This window comes from Balaenoptera ricei, chromosome 5, assembly GCF_028023285.1.
Source record: "Balaenoptera ricei isolate mBalRic1 chromosome 5, mBalRic1.hap2, whole genome shotgun sequence".
NCBI classification, from domain to species: domain Eukaryota; kingdom Metazoa; phylum Chordata; class Mammalia; order Artiodactyla; family Balaenopteridae; genus Balaenoptera; species Balaenoptera ricei.
In genome coordinates this window covers 48,486,321-48,510,136 of record NC_082643.1, presented here as the reverse complement: position 1 = coordinate 48,510,136, position 23,816 = coordinate 48,486,321, and the positions used below count along the sequence as shown (strand labels likewise).

Genomic DNA, 23,816 nt, shown 5'->3' with positions numbered 1-23,816 from the left:
AGACAAGTGGGTGGATTCAACAAACCAGTAAGAATTGACAAGATTCAGCAGTGGATTAGATAGTGAGACAGAAGGGAGAGATGAATGATGATGGCCCTCGCTGGGAGGGGACACCAAAGAGGAACAGTTCTGGTGAGGTGGTGATCTTGGCCCTGCTTTGGACATGTTGAGTGTGAGTTGCCTTAGAGACAATAAGTTGACAGCTTTATGGGTTGGTAGGAGAGTGCAGAGAGGAGTTCTGGGGTAGACACACACACACACACACACACACACACACACACGTTTGCACATCTCTATGTTACAGCAGTGGTAATTAACACCAGGTTGTGAATGAAAGAGAAAAAAGAGAGTGAAAGCAAAAGAGAAAGGACCTACTGTATAAATAGTAAACTCCTTTACGGCAGGATGCCCTGTATGTGTCAGATTTAAGTATTGCACAATACCTGGTACTTATTAGGTATTTATTAAATGTTTTTTCAAAGTAGTTTCATTATTCTTATGGCATCATAAATCTCTGTAAAGAGGAGTGGGCTCTCTCTTTGAGGCATTTCAGCTGGACTAAGCTAAGGAGGCCTCATGTCAAATGTATTTTTTTAAACTTTTATTGAAATGTAGTTGATTTACAATGTTGTGTTAGTTTCAGGTGTACAGCAAAGTGATATATATATACATATATATATTCTTTTTCAGATTGAGTATTGAGTAGAGTTATAAGATATATATATAAGATATATATATAACAAGATATCGAGTATAGTTCCCTGTGCTATACAGTAGGTCCTTGTTGGTTATCTATTTTATATATAGTAGTGTGTATATTTTTAATCCCAAACTCCTAATTTATGTCAAATTTAAATGAGGAATTGGAATAGATAAGCTAAGGAGTCTTTTAGCAAAATAATAGAAAAGAGCGCATACTTGTGGTTTTTAGGGAAAGACAAAAGGCATTGTGTTCTAGACCTAAATAGAGACCTATGAGTGTTTCGTTTAGTTGGGAGCATTTTAAAATGTGGAGCGTAATAAAACTTAATTTGATTAGTTGATTAGATGTGGAATAGTAATTTTCTGTTGATGAAAATTACATGTTTTTCAGATTTGTGTGGCCCTAGAGGTTTAGGACTAATTTCTACACGTTTTAGCTATCTCAGTTACACAAAGTGCAGTCCTGGCCCATTGCCTGTTCACTCAGTTTTAGACTGATCCATAGCCCTGTTTCCATTTGAAGGTTTTATCCTCATCTTTTTTTGAAGACAAAGTAAAACCAGAATAAATCCATATAAGTTCACAATTGTATGCATATAAATTAATTTCTCTATTTTATACCAGGCTAAATTAATTCACATTATAGATCTAGCACGTCTTAATGGCAAAAGATTTAACGGTAAAGTTAAAATTCAGTCTGACTTGTTCACAATGTAACTTTCTCTGAATTCAAACTCTGTTATTCAGTACACTGAGATTCTATGTCAATTTTGACTATACAAGTAATATGGTGATGATAATAAATAATATCTTGTATTTGTTCCATGCTTTAAAATATACTGAGTGCCTTCATTATACGTTGTCTCATCTAGTCCCTCCAGTAAGTATGTGAAATAGGTATATTATTGTTATTTAGCCGATGAGGAATCTGATGTTTGTAAAGTTTCATAGCCTAACCTAGCTTGGAAGTAACAGAACCCGGACTTGAGGCCAGAACTGCACACTCCAGGTTCAAAGATCTTTCCAGTTAAACTTGCCACAAATAGAAGGGGAACTGAGTAATCAAATGACTCTTGCTATCCCAAGTGAGTTAATAAAACAGAATACGAAGAGTTATCTATATGTTTTTCTACAGTCACCACGTGGTGGGAGACATCTTTGCCCTCCATGTCCCTATCCAGTAAATCAGCCCCAGCGTACAGAGGAAGAATGGGAAGAGGTGATACAGCAGGAAGTAGGGGCTAGAAGAACCAGCTATTTCATTCAGTGCTTTGCCCACTGGACTTGGGTCCTCTCTTCCCGGGAGTGTGGAGCAGGGAAACCTGAGGCACAGCTTAACTCCTTGTCGTTTCCTTTGTGACAGGTGCAATTTGATGAGCGAGAGGACACCAAGTCCTGCACCATCGTCATCAACGATGACGACGTGTTTGAGAACGTCGAGAGTTTCACTGTGGAGCTCAGCATGCCAGCATATGCCCTACTGGGGGAGTTCACCCAGGCGAAGGTCATTATCAATGACACTGAGGACGAGCCCACATTAGAGTTTGATAAGAAGACCTACCGGGTCAACGAGAGCGCTGGCTTTCTATTTGCACCTATTGAAAGAAAAGGTCTGTTGGTGCCAAAGGTGACAAGGAGCTATAATAATAACTAACATTTATTGAGTCTCTTTTATGTGTCACGTGCTCAGGTTCCATATTAACTCATACGTGGACATACTTCATGTGGTTAACTCATTTAAATCTCCAGAAATCCTAATAACTATCCTACCTACAGTGAGTGCTATCGGAAGGCTTCTCATCTCAGTTCAAGTGGTTAGTGCTCCCATTTATTCTTAAATGAGACCAAAAGACTAGTTATATTTGGCTTTGCAAAAGACTCATGAACCTGGGATTTTTAATCAATCACCCAATCCATAAATATTTAGTAGCCTTGGTCAAGGAGGGTAGTTACAATTTGTAAGAACTGGCTTCCTGTCTTAGTTCTTGGAAGACAGAAAATGTGTTTAAAGATTTTCCTACGTGAGTGTCCCACGTAGAGCTCAGATGAGAAATAAACTGTGAGAAATGAAGGGCAATTCTGCAGGGGTGGAAAGTCAAAACAAAGATTGTATGGATTTATGATTGTGCAATATTGAGACTTTAAAACACATGGAAATTAAATCCCCATTCAAAGCCACAACATGACTGTAAGTGATGACGTCGGGTACTTTGTTGCATCTGCTGACTGCGTGTTAGTGTGACAGACACTGCAGAGAGTACCAACCCTTGGCAATGCCCCTCGGATTACAAGCAAGCCCCGTTGATTGCTCTGGGCCAGCCAGCCAAGCCCAAACAGGTTGTCACCCAGGAAAGTGGCAGCACTAATAAGTAAAGTCGTTTGTTCATGGAGGTGGGGTTTATTTTGTTTTGTCTTCCTTTTTTTAAACAAGCTTATTTCTCCCTGGGAATTAAAGTGCAGAAGTTTATTCAGAAAGGCAGTGAACTGTGCTCATAGCCTACCTTCAGGGCACAATTACTTTGCTGGTTGAAGTACCAAATATGTCTCTTATCTCTCCACCCGCTGTGTTCTTAGATGGTGGGCAATGAGTCTTGTGAATTAACAGAGCACAGAATTCACAGAATAGGAAATCCATTTCATGTTGTTTGGTGAAGTATCTGGGGTATATTAGGTCCTCAAGTGGTTTATACCACAGGCTTAAGAAACTGCAAAGCAGGAAGGTTTCATGTCAGAGTTTGAACAGAATATGGAATATGTCAGAGAGAATCAAGCCTGTCAAATTACCAGAGATTTCAAAATCTGAGAAGCGCTCATTCAAATGCTTTGGTTTTCTTGCCATTTGTATTTCAGGGGATTCAAGCAGCATTGTATCTGCAATTTGCTACACGGTCCCTAAGTCAGCTATGGGAAGTAGCCTGTATGCTCTAGAATCGGGCTCTGATTTTAAATCTAGAGGGATGTCTGCTGAGAGTCGTGTGATATTCGGGCGTGGTGTCACCATGTCCACCTGCGATGTCATGCTCATTGATGACAGCGAGTATGAAGAGGAAGAAGAGTTTGAGATTGCCCTGGCAGATGCTTCCGATAACGCCCGCATCGGAAGTGTGGCGTCGGCCAAGGTGCTCATCACTGGTCCCAATGATGCCTCTACTGTGTCCCTGGGCAACACGGCTTTTACTGTCAGCGAGGATGCAGGTAATGGAGAGCGTCTCTGGGGTGCCCTCATCCGTCTCCTGATCCCTTCCTTGAACAATTTCTCCTTAGTTTTGAGAATGCCCTTAGGACATGAGAATGCCATTCCTCAGTGACACCGTTGTCAGTCTGAGGCAGGTAATACTAGGCATCAAGACCAAGAATGGAAGGTAGTGAAGGATAGAGAGTTCCATCCACTTGTCTTGCTCTGGTTACTGACGGCAGGGAGGGATCTGGCTTAGAGTTCACTGGCCGACCTCTGTGGTCCAGAGGGAGGGCGTGGTGCTAAGCATTTTTGCTTGTGAAGGAGGGGAATGTGACCTGTTGAGGATGGAGGTAAATTATTTAGTGTACTGCTAGCTGCCAAAACAAATAAATGCAAAGTTTCCGTGTCTGAACAAATGGAACTTTCTCATTCATATAACAGCCCAAGGCAGTCAGTGGGCAGATTTCTTCCACCCAGGCCTCTTCCCTCTTTGGGCTCCACAAGGATCTCAAAGTCTTCTGCATGCTGCTGGCAGATATCCTGCAAAAGAGGCAGCAGATGTGCTGAGTATCTGCTGATCTGAGCCCCCTGGTCAAGACCTTGCATCTCTTTGAAAGTGAAATTCTGAGGGATAGTCAAAACTAATATTTTGGAGCACTTACTGAATGCCAGCCAGCATACCATGTGCATTCGATTCATTCTCATTTATGTAGAAGAGCAAATGGAGTCCCAGAGAGGTTAAATAAATCATCAAAGACCAGCTACTATGGCAGAGCTGGATTAGAACCCAGATCTTTCTATTATACCATGTTTCCTTTCCCGTACACCAGATGCCCAGCCATGACTGCTTGTCACCTTGTCAGCTTATTGGCTGGAAAAATACGATTGATGGGCTTGTCATGTAGCTTTTCTCTGACCTCGATTGTGAAAACAGCTAAAAATTTACGCATGTATCATTAGGACCCTGCGAAGTATGTTGTCACAGCGACCAGAAGATGAGCTTCTTCCGAAGATAAGCAATAAGCACATATGGTTTAAGTAATGATGTGTGCAGCACTCAGATAAAATAGGGAAATCAGCCAGTTAGGAACATTTAATTAGGAACATTCAGCTCCAGGCTCCATAGAGTCCCCTAGCTGGTTTTCCCTTAACTGGCTATTTTCTAGCTCGTCCCTGAGGCCCTAGTCTCTGAGTTTCTTCTCCCTAAATAGACTTGAGATGTTTTCCAGTGGACCCACCTCTCCTCGGTCCATTGTTCTTCTGTGAACAGTCTCCTCGTGAAGCCACAAAACCACTTTCCCCTAAGGGCTGTCGCTCCAGCACCACCTCCCTGAGGCCCCCCTTCAGGTCTGCTCCTGATCTTAATGCCAGTACAAAGAGGGACGCGCCTCTCAGCCTCCCTCGGCGCGAGCGCAGGAACGTCACTGAAGGAGGACTAGGCAAGCTAGTAGGCTGGAGCCGCTGCTGCTGTGAGGGCGGGCATCGCTCTGAAAACCACACCCATTTCTGGTTCAGGGTTGACCCCTGAAACGTGTGACTCTCAATGCAGGCACGGTGAAGATCCCACTTATCCGCCGCGGGACTGACCTTTCCACCCTCACGTCTGTCTGGTGTGCAACGCGGCCCTCGGACCCAGCTTCCGCCACTCCAGGAGTTGACTACGTTCCCAGCTCTAGGAAGGTGGACTTCGGGCCAGGTGTCACCGAGCAGGTGCGCATACAGAGGTCAAAGGCCGGATGGGTCTGACCATGTTGTCTTTAGTCTGTTCTCCAAACTCTCTGGAGGATTATAAAATATCGAAATATTATGATCTTCCCGTTCTTCAAAAACGCAAAGAACAAACTGAGAGAGATCTTCGACAGACTCTCCAAGTGACATTTTCAGCATCTAATATCCAGCACCATGGATTTAGGATAGAAACTGCACTAGATCGATGCAAATATCTAGAAACAAAACACCTACGGTATGTGATACAGAGATGATCATTTTATGGATTTAAAAAATTTACTTTAAGACCACCGAAGAAAGGCAAATTGTCACCTTTGCCCTAATCTCCCAAAGGCAAATGAGTGTTGGTTGGTGAGCATTCTATAAGATTTGCTTTGATTTTCCCTCTCTTTTTTAATTAGAAAAAAATTTTATGGAGGTATAATTGACATATAACATATTAGATTCAGGTGTACAACATAATGATTCAATATTTGTATATATCGTGAAATGAGCACCACGGTAGGTCTAGTTAACATCCTGATTTTTCTTCTAGTATTGCACCTTGACCATCTTGGACGACACTCAGTATCCTGTGATTGAAGGGCTAGAAACATTTGTGGTTTTCCTCAGCTCAGCACAAGGGGCCGAACTGACCAAACCCTTCCAGGCTGTCATTGCAATTAATGACACATTCCAGGACGGTAAGAGATTGGGGATGCCAGCTGGTGGTTCAGGCCAGATTTCTATTTTTTCCTTAACATCCATGTATATGACATTGGAACTCATTCACATTTTCATTCAAGAAATGTGTGTGTGTGTGTGTGTGTATATGAGTACATGCACACGCACACTTTTACATAGAAATATGGGATAGAAACAATCATTCATGTTTCTGGCATCTGCTAGGCACAAAAAGATGTACGGGCATACTTTGGAGATATTCCAGGTTCAGTTCCAGGCCACCACATTAAAGTGAACATCGCAATAAAGCAAGTCAGATGAATTTGTAGTCTATTAAGCGTGCAATAGCATTATGTCTAAAAAACAACATACGTACGTTAATTTTAAAACATTTTGTTGCTAAAAAATGCTAATCATCATCTGAGCCTTCAGCAAATCATAATCTTTTTGCAGTAGTAACATCAAAGATCACTGATCACAATCACCATAACAGATATAATAATATAATAATATATATAATATAATATATAATAATAATGAAAAAGTCTGATATATTGGGAGAATTACCAACCTGTAACACAGAGACACAAAGTGAGCAAATGCGGTTGGGAAAATGGCCCTGATAGACTTGTTCAAGGCAGGGTTGCCACAAATGTTCAATTTGTAAAAAACACAGTATCTGCAAAGTGCCGTAAAGTGAAGTGCAACCAGGTATGCCTGGTTGAGTTGTGTCTTCAAGAAGCTCAAGGTCTAGTTGGGGGATCAGATCCTTAGACAGAAAAAAAATAATATATTATGATAAATGACTTAATAGTGTGATAAATCCAGTAGTGTAGGGGCAGAGGGGACTGAACGGTGACTATGTGTGCAAGAATAATCATAGAAGATTTCACAAAGGAGGTGATATTTAAACAGAGTCTTCAGGTGTGGTAGGAGTTAGTTATCTAATGGATAATTTTATCTAATGGATAATAAAGCTTTGTTAAATGGAGAGCTATAGTATACATAAGGTATAAAATTTTGAAAGACACGTATTTGGAGAACAGTGAGATGCTTACTTTTGCTTTGAGCCTGGCAGGAGGTGAATGGAAGAAAATGAAATGGAAAGACAGGTTGGAGGCAAGTTCTAAGAGGTCTTATGTTCCAACATCAGGAATTTGCTTCTGAGCAGAGGAGTGGTGTGATTTTTGTTTGAGGAAACTAATACTGGCCGTCTTATGGGTGACGTGCAGGAATGAATAGACACAGGTACCTGTACAAAAATATGAGTCCCCACTGAAGAGCTGACCTAAGTAACAAGAGGATGAACAGCAAAGGACTTCCCCAGTTCTTCTGGGGAAGAACTGATGAAATCTGGAATTGTCAGATTCTAGAGTTGGGTGGAGAAGATCAAGTTACACTTTCACCTCAAGCAGGAGGACCCTCATCAGCATCCCTGGTGATGAATATAGAATCCATGATTAAACTCTTCAGTGACTACAGAGTCACCAGAGAAGGAACTGGCAGCCCAGCAGGGTGATCTTTAATGTTTTGTTTTTAAATAACCTATTCATTTATGTAGTAAAAAAAAGCAAACAGCAAAAAAGGTATACTATGAAAATTGTCTTCCTTCTACCCCTGGCTCCCAACCCTCCAGCTCCCCTCCCTGAAGACAACTATTTTAACCAGTTTTTTGGTTATATATTTGCATATATCCAAAATAGTATGTTATTTTAGACTTAGGTTTATTGAGGTCTAACTTACATAAGTTAAAATTCACCCACCACCACAATCAAGATGTTGAACAGTTCCAGCATCCTACAACATTCTCTCGTGTCCCTTTGTAGTCAACCTCTCCCCATCCCAAGCTCTGGCAACTATTGAGCTGTTTTCTGTCCCTGAAGTTTTGCCATTTCCAGAATGTCATAGAAATGGAATCGTGTAATAGGTAGCACCTGGAATCTTGCTTCTTTCCCTTAGAACACTGCATTTGAGAGTCTTCCATGTTATTGCAAATATGAGTGGTTCATCCCCTTTATTGCTGAGTAGTTTCTGGTGTGAATATAGGTTTTCATTTCTCTGGAGTCAATACTTAGGAGTGGGGTTGCTGGGTCATATGGGTAAGTGTTCGTTTAACATTATTAGAAAGAGCCAGCCTGTTTTCCAAAATGGTTGTAACTACTTTGCATTACCACCAGCGGTGTATGAGAATTCCAGTTGCTCCACATCAGGTTTTTGTGGGACTTTTTAGTTATTCCAGTAGGTGTGTAGTGAATGACTAATGACATTGCTCTCTTTTCAGGTGCTTATTTGCCATCCATATATCTTTTTTGACAGAGTATTGTTCAAATATTTTCCCTATTTTTTAAGTTGGGTTTTCTCCTCTATTACTGCATTGCTGTAGATTCTGGACAAAGATTTGGTTTTTTGCAAATATTTTATCCCAATCTGTTGCTTGTTTTTTGTTCTCTTAACAATGTCTTTTGAAGAGCAAACGTTTTTTACTTTTAAGTGTTCCCATTTATCGATATTTCTATTACAGATTGTGCTTTTAGTGTTGTATGTAAGAAATCTTTGCCTAAGCCAAGGTTACAAAGATTTTCTCCTATGTTCACTTCTGGAAGTTTCGTAGTTCTAAGTTTTATATTTAGGTTTATGATTCACAAAATGGTAACTTTTTAACCATGAACAAGATAATAACAATTATACTGTTTTATGTTGCATGTTACCTCAGAGTTTACAAGTCATCTATTAAACCTTATCTCATTTTCTCATAATCCCATTGTTTTACTCTTATTTCTATTTTGTGGATAAGGAGACCAAAGTCTAGTAAATGGAGGAACCAGCGTGCATTCTAGGACTTTTGGCTCCAAGTTCACACTCTTTGCACTACACCAAATGGTTCTATTTGGTGCAGTTGGAGAATATGTGGGATTTTTTTTTTCCTTAAAGAAGTTAAAAAAGAAGACAAAAGGAAATTCATTTATTCTTTTTATTCTTGAAAAGTCTTCTTATTCTTTTACATGAAAGGATAGTTAATTTCCCTCTGATGAAGTGGAAAGTGAATGGAAAGTCAGGAATCCTGAAATATAATCCCCGCCCACCACTTCCTTGCTCGCTGGCCTTCCTTGCTCAGTGGCTAAGGTTACTGAGCCTCATTTTGTTCATCTATAAATAATGATATACTTATAAGATTGTTGTAAGGATTAAATTAGTTAAAATATGTGAAAATACCTACCATAGTAGCTGGCACGTAGTAGATTTTATTACATGTTAATTTCTTTTCTTCCTGATGCACCTGTAATTTGTCACACTTGCCAATGGGACTCCAGTAACACACACAAACTTCATTGCACTCTGATCAACATAGAAGATTCCATTTAGATTATCCTTGCATTCTACTGGCAGGCATTAGGGTTGCAAACTTAGAAAATGAATATGTTAAATAAAATATCACCTTTCAGGGAGACTACAACAATATATATTCATTCGAGATATTTATCCCAGAGAAAGAAATCTGCAAATCTATTTCAGTAACCCATTGCAATGTTCACCAATTATTTCTGTTGGTTATCCTTCCCAGTAACTGCTGGCTTTCATTGAGTCCCTTCAATGTGCACATTCTAGGGTAGAAAGATCTCTAATGACATTACCTCTAATCCTCTCCAACTTGTGAAACTGAGGTTAAATAACTTGAGATCACACAGAGAGGAGGTGAGGGAGTGAGAGTTAAAACCCAGGTCTATTCTATGCGAGTCCAGCCTTCTGGTTTTATACTCTACCATGCTGACTTTTCATTTTGCAGTTTTAACTGGCAACTGCCGCTCTATGTAACAATGCTTAATGTCACTCAAGAGCCTTATAGAGTCAGCTTCCAGCCTTTCAGAGTGATCTTAGCTCCTTTTATCTTTCTCCACCGGGCTGATTTCAGGCCCTTAAATCATCTAAGTAGCTCATCTCAGAACATTTTCTGTTTTCACCTTTCTCTTCTGCTCTGATACCTGGAATTAGACTTTGGTGTTGCCCTGAGGACTGCTGAGCAAGGCAAGAAAGGCCTTGTAGCCGCTGCTGCACCGCACCTCTGTGTATGTAGGTGTGTCCCACCTACTCATTAACTCAAAGAACCAGAGCCAGGATTTTTCCTAAATCTCAGACTTAACCATCACCCATAAAGAGGCCACCGCATTCCAGGCAGCTGGTGTTTGCACTCACTTTGTCAGTTACTAAGATTAGCGGGTAACAGCGTTGGTTGACATTTTCCATGCCTAAGACTGGTGCTCAACACTGGGGTTACCGAGAAGTAGAGAGCAGAGTCCTGAAATCTATTTCAAGACACAAGACTTACACAAACAAGAAGATAACTACAAATTGATTTCCTCAGAGAGGTGTTGACGGTAGTGCGTGATACCCACTGCGAGCCCATAAGCCTTCACAGAGTGGTTTCCATTTCCCATTCATATACCCCATCCTTGCAGAAAGCGAAGGGGTTCTGCAGTCAGGCAGAAATGACACCCCATAGCCGGCGCCCTTACTTCCTGTAGAGACTGCAGTGCCTTGCAGGGTTGTCAAGAGGATGAGAAATGTTGTGTATGGAAGCCCTTAACACAATGCCTGACCCAGGCTGGGCCCTTTGTATGCCATAACCCCTGCAGATAAATGTCTCCAAACCCACGCATTGCCTGTCCATTGGCTCTGCCTCAGTCTCCCACTGAACTGGGGGCTCCTTAAAAGCAGGGATTTTTCCCAGAAGGCAATCATGAGGAGTGTTCACCCACTGCTTTCTTTTCTTTGATTTTACTTTTTTTTTTTTTTTTAAGCAGATAGGCATAGGAGTAAAGGTTAATACATGTTAAATAGAGGGAAAGGAGTCTTTTACAACTCAAGAGGAATCTGGGGTTGATTAATACATGACAAAACCCAAACATTACCACTTAGCTTTTAACTCACCTCCAACTTGATGCCTGTCAGACCAGCAAGAAAAATCAATCCAAAGCATTAGATAAAATCTGCCATGAGCAGAAAAGCTTTCTTGCCTGTGTTGCTTTTCATCTGGCAACAAGCTTCCTTCTTGTCCTCATGCAAGGTCATGTCATTCCCACCCACCTCTTAATAGCACAGACGGTTGTCCTGGATGGAAAGAGCCCCAAATGAGTAATGTGCAGGACCTGATGCCAAAGTCACTCATCTTCTTTTTAGAGGTATCTTCTGGGTTTTTCTTTAGTGATAAATGGTAACTGTTAGGCTCAGCTCAGATAATGGATTTGTTTTATATTTGCTAATGCCAACAGTTCTGAGCAGTGGAGAGGCTGGAGGCAAAGAGAGCTTTCTACATATTGACTTGCAGAGAGCTTGGTGCTCACCCCACCTGTGCCTTCCTTTCAGGTTGGGCAGGGCACATCCGGGACGTAGCCAGGAAATAGGTGGCTATAGCTTTAAGGTCAGCTTCCTGCAGCCCCAAAGACTAATTTGACATATGACTGGATGGACTACCTCTTCGTATTGTCCATTCAGAAAATAATAACCAGCACTCAACAAAATGTTGGTCTCGAAAGGGGACATGTCTTAATGCAGAATATTACTTAAGGCCTTGTAGAAAGTAAGGAAGAAACACTGATCCATTATATTGAGAAGCCTGGAGATAGGGGGCAACACAAACCATAATATAATCATTTCTACCCAAATTTGAGTGCCTGCTGTTCGCCAGATTCTGTACTGAGCACCGTGCATACCTAATCTCATTAAATTCAATCCTCCCAATAATTTTACAAGTTAGATATTAACATTTCCAATTTACGTGTTTAAAAAAACCCAAGGCTCAGAAGATCTCAGTAACTTGCCCTATGTCATTCCGCTAATAAGTAGCAGGGCTGGGATGGAAATTCAGACCCGCTTATTCCAGAGCCCTTGTTTTTAACCACCATTTGGCTACGGTCCTTCCCTAAAGTCAGATGAGGCCATGGGAGTTGTTAAAGAAGAGGTAACCCCACAGCAGTAGTCACAGACAGGGGGGCCCACTGGCAAAATTCAGCTTATGGATGTGTTTTGTTTGGCTCCAATAGTTTGGGCCTGTATGGAATTTCTTTTTACTATTTTAATTGCCTGCTATTTTAAAATTTAGGAGCTATGACATAAAAATGCAGATCTCTGATTTTGTTTGCAAATAGGAAGACCTGCCAACAAAAGAATGAAGCTGAGGGGCAACCCCCTTTAAACATGACCTGCCCTTTCCCCTTTACCGATGTCCCTGCTCTCCCCTATTGTCTTCCTGGCCCAGGACCAACGTGAGTGGCCATTTCTCATCAGGCTTGCACTGCTGTTTTCCTTTTGGTAGCCTTAGAAGGAACATGAACTTTTCTGGGTCCTCAGGTCTCTATCGGAATTTTCCACATGGCCCATTTATTTATTTGTGTCGCCTGTCTGTATTTGAGATGGTGACTATTGTAAGAAAGAAGCTGAGCAAAAACTGGTGCAAACTTGATTTGTTCTATTTTGCTGGAACTATACTCACAGTGGAAGCAGTTCCCTTGTCCTGAGAGTGGCAGCCAGGCCTTGAAATCTGCTGACTGCCTGTAGTTTATCGGCCTCTGGTGGCCCTTAGTGGAGCCGTCCTGCCAACTGGCCGCCGGTCCTGCCAAGTGGCAGCCAGCTCCCTCAGCATCCCACTAACGATGCCTCCGTCTTCCCTTCTGCTCACCCAGTGCCCAGCATGCAGTTTGCCAAGGATTTGCTCCTAGCGAAGGAGAAGGAGGGCATCCTACACGTACCCATCATTCGGAGTGGGGACCTGAGCTACGAGTCGTCAGTGAGGTGCTATACTCAGGGCCATTCAGCTCAGGTCATGGAGGACTTTGAGGAGAGAAGAAACGCAGACTCTTCACGGATTACTTTTCTCAAAGGGGAGAAAGTAAGTGGATTCATGGTGCCTGAAGGATGGGATTCTCTCCTTCCCTGATGCTTTTATTTGTCCATAGTGAAGTAATTTAGACAAATTCTGAACATCCTAGGAAGTTTCTAATTAACCGTTCATTCTTTTAATAATATCATCTCTTCTATGTGGTTGTCCTCTTTGTCTCCCACTTATGATCAAATACCTATGTCATTGGCTGAGCTGGGATGTTTAGATGACGTAGAACATTTTTGGAATTTAGCAGAATCAAGTGACTGGGGACTCCTCTTAATTTGAACCTACATGGGAGATGAATACACTCCACTAATGTTATCTAGAGAAGGAGGAGACAGCTCTCTAATACCTGGGCCCCAGTTCCAGGGCAACACACATTCTGGCATAGGACCAATAGCACAGGACTGAACACCTGTTCAGCTGAGCGCGTTCAAGACAGTGGAGTATTCTCTTGGCAATGTAATGAAAAATGATGCATACGGACACAAGAACTCCTGAGAAACTCCAGTCACTAAGTGTGGCTGCATCAGACTCAAGGCTTGCAACCTCAGTGTATATCCAAAGCATATATTGAATGAGAATCATATTTCTCCATTTTTGGGTCTCAGTTTCAGATGATTGAGTCATTTGTACCCCTTGTTTCGAGGCATGCAGTCCCCATTGGTCAGTTCAAGGCCCTTCTCTTTATTTTGTTGATTTATTCATTTCATTTTACCCCTATTCTGCAGCCACATTCCCTTCCCCACCTGAGAGGTAATCAATCGATTGTACTTAACGTGTATCCCTCTTATTTTGTATTTGTTCTTAAAAAAATGTCTGGTTCTTTATGTATATGATTTTTATTTCTAAAACTGCTACCGTGTTATATCTTTTTCAAATGTTTTCTGCATTTACTCAGCAATATGTTTTAGTATCTGTGCATGTCATTTATTTGTCTATCTAATCTGTTGCTTCAAACTGTTGCCTAGCATTTCATGATGTGCATTTACTACCTTCTACCCATTCACTCTCAGCAGTAGACAGTGAAGACCCTCAGTTTTAGTGCCCAGTCACCTCCTATCATGCTGCCACCACTAACAGTGCTGCAGTGCAAATCCTCTTACATGTCCACTTACACACCCGAGTGGGGATTTCTTTGGATAAAAACTCAGCAGCAAAATTTCTGCACCACAGGGCATGAAAGTACTTAATTTGAAAAAATAATATCAGAATACTTTCTAAAATGTCACTAGCAGTACATGAATGTTACTAAAACACTACATACTCTTCAACACTTTTTCAATTACTCATCTTTTAATGTTTACTAATCTGGTATGTATAAAGTGATATCTCATTTTAATTTGCATTTCTCTAATTAATACTATTTTATATGCTTGTTAGTTCATTGAGTTTCTCTTATGAAAATCTATTATTTTTATCCTTTGTTCCTTATTTTATTGTATTGCTGTCATTTTCTTACTGATTTGCAGTACTTTCTTGTATGTTCTAAATATTGATCTTAATATTAATAATCCTAAATAGTAACATTAATCCTTGCCGGTTTTAGATGTTTTAGATATTGTAAACATAGTGTCTTTCTCTGTGACTCATCTATTACCTTCGCCCTTGGTGTTCTTAGTTGAACAGAAATCTTTGTTTTGATATAAGCAAACGTGTGAAATTTTTGCCTTATGATTAGTTCTTTTGAAGTTTAGCATAAAAAGACTTTACACATTCCAGGTCACCCGAGGTTCTTCCTCCAGTCTTTACCACAGAAAAAAAAAAAAAAAAAAAAAATCGATAGCGTCCTTATTTGAGACTCTCAAGTCTTTCACACCTTCATGACTCATAAAAGCCCTGTCTTAGTTATGTATTTTATGGGAATTTTACTGGTGGCAGGTTGAAATACATGTTTAAAACACATGTAAATACTATAAATACAATCTTCAGCTTTGAGTCTGCATGTCTGTATTTGTTTTAAGTTCAGAAGAGGATTCTCTGCCTATCCAAGAGGCAGTTTGTAATTAAATAAGATTATAAAGAAAATACAGCTTAATAGTCTAGATGTTACCCACATGGCAATCTCTCATTCCTAAGCACATTTTGGAATCTTCATCTTCTTTGTCATGCTAAGCAATATGTCTTTGAAACTTGTCATTCACTAGAATGTCTTATTTTTTAAGATATACCGAAGAGTCAATGCTTTCCATAAAGAAATTCTTATTGTAAGAAAGATGTGGTAGGGATAAAAAAAGGAACATTCTTCAGGGACTTAGAACCAGGTCAGCAAGCCACAGGTAAATGTTCACAGAGATGTTCTCCCTCCATTTAGTATGACTTAGGAAGTATGACAGTGAAACCTCTATATCCACATATCCTTTGCAATATGGTAGTATAATGAATTTAAAATGGTCCAACTAAAAATAATCACACTTCATATCACATGACTCTACAATCGAGGCTGCTCTGTTATCTAAAATGTTGTGACCTTATTTTACGTTTTGCCAAGAAGACAAGTCCTCAGTAGAGAATATTCAGTTTGGGAAGCGCTTGATTTCTTTCCATCCAACAGGGATTTAGACTGTGTTCTCAGACATTCAGTTCTCAGCAGTTTTCAGATGAGCCACCATTCGGCAACACATTTGAGAGTTCTGTAGCTTTTAAAGGTGTCTTTAGCCTAACAGGAAGGCTTTCTGAGTTCCTTATAAGATTCTTCAATTTTCACAAAGGAAAAGGAATATCATTCAACTCTCCAGGAAGTCTAATCCATATGTTAAACCCTCACCATCAGAAATCTACCTATCATAACATGTACAAAGGTACAGATGAGCCCAGGCAAAATGCGGGAAAGCACACAAATGTTCTACAGGTGATTTTTAGTGATTCATTTTATTGTTTTTCATAACTCATGACCAATAATTTGAAATCATTTGGAATGTTTAATACAAGTCTCCACATATAGGTAGGTCCACTCAGGCATGAACTGTTAAACATTCTATTTTATAAATGAAACGGTTGGGATATTTTTGAATCTGTGTTGACTTTTTGATGCTACAAAGAAGAAAAATCATTTTCTAGAGAAAGCCAAGCAAATTTTTGATATCTCACTGCAAATTTTAATCTTCCTTGTGCCCTTGGCTCTAGATGAAGAACTGTACTGTCTATATCCACGATGACTCCATATTTGAGCCTGAGGAACAGTTCAGGGTCTACCTTGGCCATCCTCTTGGGAACCACTGGAGTGGAGCCAGAGTTGGAAAGAATAACATGGCCACCATCACCATATCCAATGATGAAGATGGTAATGGAAGAAATTGCCTTTAGTTACTCTTAGGTTGATGGGACATGAGCTGATGTTTTACCGATAACATAATTATAGGTGTTTTGAAAAATGAAAGCACTATAAAAGTGTCTACTGATAACAGTCTTAGAGTATTTATATAAAATGTTGGCAGCAAATGATCACCGTCTACAGAGCTCCAGTATTTTAAATCACACTGTTCTCTACCACATCACCAAGAGATAGGGAACGAGTATGTTTAAACGCTAGGACAGAGACGCTAAGACAGACAGAGAATAAAAACTGTTTAAGTCACTGCAATTCAAGAGCAGGATTGGAAATACAATCAGAATCAGTTGAATCCAATGAACTGATTTAAAGTGCTGCCACCTTTCTGGAAAAGTCTAATTTCTCAGTTTTCTTCTCTCTAATTGATTTGGCCTACTAACCTAAAAAAACTTAAATTCTTCAGTCAGGTGTCAGCAAAGAGTGACCCAGACACCAAAGAAAACAAAATCTGTTTCAAATAGGGACATAATTGTTTTATTAAAATAGGTATTTTAATAAATGGACAATAAAACTACAAATAGTAACAGCTGTTTTTATTGAATATTGACTGTATACTAAGAACCATTCTAAGCATATTATGCTATTTCATTTCATTTCATTCTGACAGTAGCCCCTTGAGGTAGGTGTTATTATCCCTATATTATAGGTAAAGAAATTGAACCTCAGCAAAGTTATATAATTTACGTTCTTAGTTACACAGCTGTAAGCAACAAAAGTGCATGTAGAACCTTATTTTAGCAGATTCTAGAATCTACGCAAGAGTCAGTGAGACTCTTAGGGTTTCTAATATTAAAATAGGGACTAACTTGGACATTGGGAAAAAAGCAAAAAAGCCAGCCTTGAAGTTGAATTAGCCCTTTAGCCAGGGAGACTCAGGTTCAAATCCTGAACCTCTCCTGTTCACACAGAAAAAGTGAACCTCTCCTGTTCACACAGAAAACCCAATGACTGAAGCTCAGAGAAGTAACAAGTTCACACTGTGTTACAGTGACACACCTCAATTTCAAAGAGCGTACACAGTAACAACTATGAAGTCTAAAATGAAGCGTATCTTCTACAATTAGGAAGAACTGATTTTCTGAGAGAGAAAGAGGGAAGTGAACATAGAGACATCAGAAATTTCTGAAAGAGTCTATATTTTAAATGGTATAAGATTTGTAATTGCTCCCAATTTTTCCATCTTCTTATCCCACTCTCTCCACCACTACCACGTTGCCCTTCCTCATAAGAATATAATACAAAAGAAGGTATAGTTTGAATTTTTTTAAAAATCAACAATTAATCGTTTCATAGCAATGAGGATAGTACCTCAAATCAGATTGTGTTAGGAAATCTTGTGTTCCTGAATTATTGTTGTAGCCGGTCACTATAACTAGTCGTCCTTAACTAAATAACCTGTGAGAAGTTAGGAAAAGCTAAACGTTGGGGAGCTGAGAGCACTGGGAGGGAGGGTCCAAAAGATCAGAGATGAGAGAGAGATTTGGTACATTTAAGCAGTATATAAATGAAATTCATATCTCATAAATGAAAAGGAGTTGGTTCATACAGTCAATAGATATTTATCAAGGGCTTAACTGTGTCTCTGTCCCTTGATAAATTGTGCAGATTTTTTTTTTAATTGTGCAGATTTAAAAACATGCTGTGAGCTATAATGCCTAGATGGAAACTTGGACATCATGCATTTCAAAGTGCTTAAAAATATTTCTTCCACTATATTGTTTTTAATAAGAAATATGTGAGAAACAACTCCTGCAGAATCACAGATAAATTCCTTTTTCCAAAGTATTGCTTAGGGGTATATACTGATTGATTTTTATTGACTGCAAGCTATTTTGCCTTTGTATTGTTAACTAATGTGAAAAATTCCCTCTTGTCATTAGAAGGTGTTTTCATGGGAGGTGGAGTTCTTTGTCACTTTTCCAACTTGCTCTTGTTTTCCTAACCTTGTTTCCTTAAGCTCCCACCATTGAGTTTGAAGAAGCTGCATACCAAGTCCGGGAACCCTCAGGGCCAGATGCCACGGCCATTCTGAACATCAAGGTGATCCGCAGAGGGGATCAGAACAGGACGTCCAAGATTCGCTGTAGCACCCGGGACGGGTCGGCCCAGTCCGGTGTGGATTACTACCCAAAGAGCCGAATCTTAAAGTTCAGTCCTGGTAATTGACTGCCAATCCCAATCTGTAGGTTCTACTTAAGAGAGAGGCAAATATCTTATATTTGAAGAGAGGAATGAGCAGAAAAATGAAAGAGAGAAACAGTATTTCCAATAGCATGAAGTACTTATTAAGCACACATTTGAGATTGTGGGAGTCTTTAAATTTTCTAATTAGTAAAAATGGCATGGAAAAAGAAAAAAAAAGGGCAAAGAAATGCTTTACTTCAGAACATCCTAGGCATTTTGGCTCATTCAAAAGGACTTTTTGTTGCTGCTGTTGTTAGCCTATGATTTGGTTGAGCGATGGGAGCACTTGATTTTTTAAAAATATACATGAGTTTTTGTATATTTTTGAATGTTTGTCATTCAGCAAACATTGGTACAAACCACTGTGCTGGGCCCCTCGGGGATTACTAAACCCAGAAGGCACAATCTCCATGCTCAAGTGGTTTGACATCTACTAGGAGGTGCTATGAAGATGAGTCAGGGAAGAAGGATGGGATTCAGGTCACAACCAGCTGTTTAACTGTCTGATGTATTTATTTAATGGAAGGAATGAGACAGAGGAGGAGTTGAATTGTATGCTTGGCTTTTTCCCAGAACTTTCTGGAGCAGTATAAGGTGAAAAGGCTGTTATAGAGCCTGGCACCATTTGTGATGTAGCCAGAAGTGGGCAAAAGTGATAGAAGGCCTTTTCAGAGATGTGTTGGCAAGTGGAGGGAGAAAATGACTCCCTTGGAAATGGAGGCGGGGGGGGGGGGTCTCTATATGTCCCCGTCACCCACTGGAGCTTCAGAGGGCTTTCGGCTCCATCCCATGTGCGTCTGGTTCGTGTTTACAGGGAAGGTAGGTGCCCTTCCTCCACATCCTCACAAGGACCTCTCTTCCAAGTGTCTTAGCTTTTTCCTTTTCTGCATAAGCATCTGGGGGAAAGGCAGGTCTTAGAAGTAACCTAGCCCAGATGTCTATAGGAGAGGAAGAAGGGCACCTTGACTATTGCCCGAGATATCTGCACCTTCAGAGAATCACTTTACAGAAAAGGAAGGGGGTTTCTGAGCTCTAACCCTCCCCATCCCAGGCTGCCAAACCTTCACATTATTGTCTTTGCAGAAATGGCCTGGGAGGTAGCCCTTGAGCTATCGGCCCCCAGGAGACAGCTTTGAAGGATGGTGTGCAAACGCCCAGCCACACAGGGGCTCATGCCTAAATGTAAAGGGGAAAGAAAAGTTAGGCAAAAAACCTCATGGCCAGGGTGGAGTGTATTTTGGATCATAGATTTTTATTACCACCAGCTAGTGTCAGGCAGAGGCCATTAATCCTCATATGGTGTTGCATGGTAAATCTGCAGTACTGAGCCTCCACCACAGGTGGAATTTGGCCAAGAAAACAGATTTCTCACTTGAGATGGGGCCAACGTGATAAGCAGCCACTACGTTGATAGGACACCTCTGAAAGGAAAGGACATATTTCAACATAAAGCCTCAGCAGTGCCAACCTGCACTGTCTTAAGTGGGTCACTAATGAGGACCTTTGCCCTCTTTGTTCTGTCCTTGGCGAAGGTGTGGATCATATCTTCTTTAAAGTTGAGATCCTGTCCAATGAAGACCGGGAGTGGCACGAATCGTTCTCCCTAGTCCTTGGCCCGGATGACCCAGTGGAAGCTGTGCTTGGTGATGTGACCACTGCCACAGTGACGATTCTAGACCAGGAGGTGTCAGGGAGCCTCATCCTGCCAGCGCCGCCCATTGTGAGTCTCTCGACCCAAAGGATCGTTGCTTATGTCCTAGTAATTAGATAAGAACTTGAGAGAAGCAGGACTTCCAATGCTGCATGTCTTCGTTTTTCTAACACAGTGATTTTTTTTCTTTTTTTTTGTTTAACATCTTTATTAGAGTATAATTGCTTTACAGTGGTGTGTTAGTTTCTGTTGTATAACAAAGTGAATCAGCTGCACCTATACATATATCCCCATATCTCCTCCCTCTTGCGTCTCCTTCCCATCTTCCCTATCCCACCCCTCTAGGTGGTCACAAAGCACCGAGCTGATCTCCCTGTGCTATGCGGCTGCTTCCCACTGGCTATCTATCTTACATTTGGTAGTGTATATATGTCCATGCCACTCTCTCACTTCATCCCAGCTTACCCTTCCCCCTCCCCATAACACAGTGATTTTCAACCAAGAGCGAGGGCTCTTGTCCTTTCCCCCAAATCCCTCATTCCCATCACCTCTGGGGAACACTTGGCAATGTCTGGTGACATCTGTGGTTGTCATGACTGTCACACTAGGTGCTATTAGCATCTAGTGGGTGGAAGTCAGGGAAGCTGCTAAACATCCTACAATACACAGGGCAACGCCAACAGCAAGGAATTATCTGGCTCAAATGTCAGTAGTGCCAAGGATGAGAAACCTTGTTTTGACATAAGAGTGAGACCAAACCATACTGAGACCTTAGTCGGATAAAGACAGAAGATACAATACAATTGATCTTCTCATTTCTTTGGTGGGACCTAGAAGAGTAAAAAAGGAATATTACCCCATATCTATTATCCTACATACTCGCCACACGCATAGAATTAAGTATCTGCAGAAATGTACCACCGTGTTTCCCAGTTTGGGGATGAACAGAATGAATGCACCGACTTCACAGTTAGGAGGAAAATGTGTGGAGGTTGCCAAGGAGAATTTAACCCATGATAATGAGCTAGTCTTAATAAGTCTTATAACCTCCCCCGACTAGTCTCATAGAGTAAAAGGATCATTTCAAAACGTGTCTCTTCTTTGACCATGGAAGAAATATACTACCTTTATTTACTCCTGTTATGCCAAATGTGCTACTGCATACCATTAACAATTTAATGCAACTTTAAACTAGTAACTGCCGTTTATGATATAGTTTTGGTTACTGTGTATGGGGGGGAGGGGAGAGTATTTTTCACATGAGTGATAGGGCTCTGAATTAGGAATGAGACCAATAAGATAATAAAGCTTTTAGCTCACGGGGGAGGAAGATGTTCTCCACCATTAAAGATCTGCAGTATCTTTTAGGGATGCCTGGCCAAGCATTGTTAAAACTGCTGCTATATTGTAAAGAATCCCTAGGAGTTAAGTGATCTCCTGAATCTCTGGGGAAGGGAGCCTTAGTCCTCTGACCTTCTCGATACCCACCCCAGGCTGAAGCTTTGTTGCTCCTTTGCAGGTTGTCACACTTGCTGACTATGACCATGTGGAAGAGGTTACCAAGGAGGGAGTCAAGAAATCCCCCTCCCCGGGCTACCCGCTGGTCTGTGTCACCCCCTGCGACCCCCATTTCCCCAAGTATGCCATCATGAAGGAGCGCTGCAGTGAGGCTGGCATCAACCAGACGTCCGTGCAGTTCAGCTGGGAAGTGGCCACCCCCACTGATGGCAACGGGGCCCGATCTCCCTTTGAGACCATCACTGACAACACGCCATTCACCAGTGTCAACCACATGGTAGGTCTGTTTGTGGAGGGAGAGACCTGGCGTTTCTCTCTGTTACTCCAACTCTATCACATTTCTTAAGGTCCCTGCATGGCATTTGGTATAAAATAAACACATAAGCAGGTACACAGAGAACACACACAATCTTTTTATTCTTACATATAAGGAAAGGTAATATGGTGTAGTAGAAAGAGAACTAGGCTGATACTCAGACAACCTGTTTACAAACCTTGATTCTGTCTGTTCTTAACTACATGACGTTACGAGTTCACTTAACCTGCTGAGTCTCAGTTTCCTATCTACCAAATACCAAGTCCACTTAATCCACTTGACAAGGTCATTGACACATCAGATATATAAAAATGCTCTGTACTGGGGAGGGTGTGGAGAAAAGGGAACCCTCTTGCACTGTTGGTGGGAATGTAAATTGATACAGCCACTATGGAGAACAGTTTGGAGGTTCCTTAAAAAACTAAAAATAGAATTACCATATGACCCAGCAATCCCACTACTGGGCATACACCCAGAGAAAACCATAATTCAAAAAGACACATGCACCCCAATGTTCATTGCAGCACTATTTACAATAGCCAGGTCATGGAAGCAACCTAAATGCCCATCGACAGACGAATGGATAAAGAAGATGTGGCACATATATACAATGGAATATTACTCAGCCATAAAAGGGAACGAAATTGGGTCATTTGTAGAGATGTGGATGGATCTAGAGACTGTCATACAGAGTGAAGTAAGTCAGAAAGAGAAAAACAAATATCGTATATTAACGCATATATGTGGAACCTAGAAAAATGGTACAGATGAACCGGTTTGCAGGGCAGAAATTGAGACACAGATGTAGAGAACAAACGTATGGACACCAAGGGGGGAAAGCCGCGGAGGGGTGGTGGTGGTGGTGGGATGAATTGGGCGATTGGGATTGACATGTATACACTGATGTGTATAAAATGGATAACTAATAAGAACCTGCTGTATAAAAAAATAAATAAAATAAAATTCAAAAATTTTTTTTAAAATTAAAAATAAATAAAAAATAAAAGTGACCTATAAATGAAGTAAGTCAAAGATCCCAGGTAGGTACAATTAAGGATTACTGTTCTTTTCATATCTCGTAAACCATTCAGTAAGGATTAAGGTATAAACTCCTTAAGGACATGGACCGAGGGTTCTCCCACACTTGTATATCCATCCCAAAATAGCCGCCACGTTGATGGCACATAGTAGGGACCAGTTATTAAACAAAATGAGAGGATGCTTGTTAAGTGATCAGTATTTTTCAAAGCCCTGTGAGAGGACATGAAAAGAGGTTCCAAATGCAGTTGGTGTCCTCAGCGAGTTAGGAGGCCAGACCCACACGTCTGCCCCCATCAGAGAGCAGTGAACAGTGGTGGTTCTCTCGACCTCAGGAAACCATCCAGTACTCTGACTCTGCTCCTCACACCCATGGAGTTCTTCAGAGGAAGAGCTGTAAGCAGTGGAGAGTCAGGCTCCGCAGACTATCTGGCACATAGTAAGCGTTCAATAATTTTTGGCTGAAATGAGTGCCGTTAATAAGTTTGGAAATCAGAAATTTCTTTCAGACTGAATTTCTCTAGATTTTTCCCTACAAGCCCACAGTTTGTTCTCACTTTAAGAAGTGCCTCGTGTGGATGGGGCCCTAGTGGAGGAGAGCTGTTAGATGTACACGGGAGGCTTTGGATA

At 40.9% G+C, this 23,816-nt stretch overlaps 1 protein-coding gene across 3 annotated transcripts in view; it reads left to right on the top strand.

Moving 5' to 3' along the window:
• The window catches only part of FRAS1 (Fraser extracellular matrix complex subunit 1), a 447,355-nt gene that overhangs the window by 391,877 nt on the left and 31,662 nt on the right, over positions 1-23,816 (top strand). For all 3 annotated transcript variants that reach the window (XM_059922796.1, XM_059922794.1, XM_059922793.1), the window contains 9 exons: positions 2,066-2,312; positions 3,553-3,897; positions 5,430-5,590; positions 6,144-6,291; positions 12,949-13,154; positions 16,275-16,431; positions 18,437-18,637; positions 20,196-20,383; positions 21,834-22,109. In XM_059922796.1, coding sequence (XP_059778779.1) covers positions 2,066-2,312; positions 3,553-3,897; positions 5,430-5,590; positions 6,144-6,291; positions 12,949-13,154; positions 16,275-16,431; positions 18,437-18,637; positions 20,196-20,383; positions 21,834-22,109 — 1,929 coding nt within the window. The remainder of the gene's footprint in view (positions 1-2,065; positions 2,313-3,552; positions 3,898-5,429; positions 5,591-6,143; positions 6,292-12,948; positions 13,155-16,274; positions 16,432-18,436; positions 18,638-20,195; positions 20,384-21,833; positions 22,110-23,816) is intronic.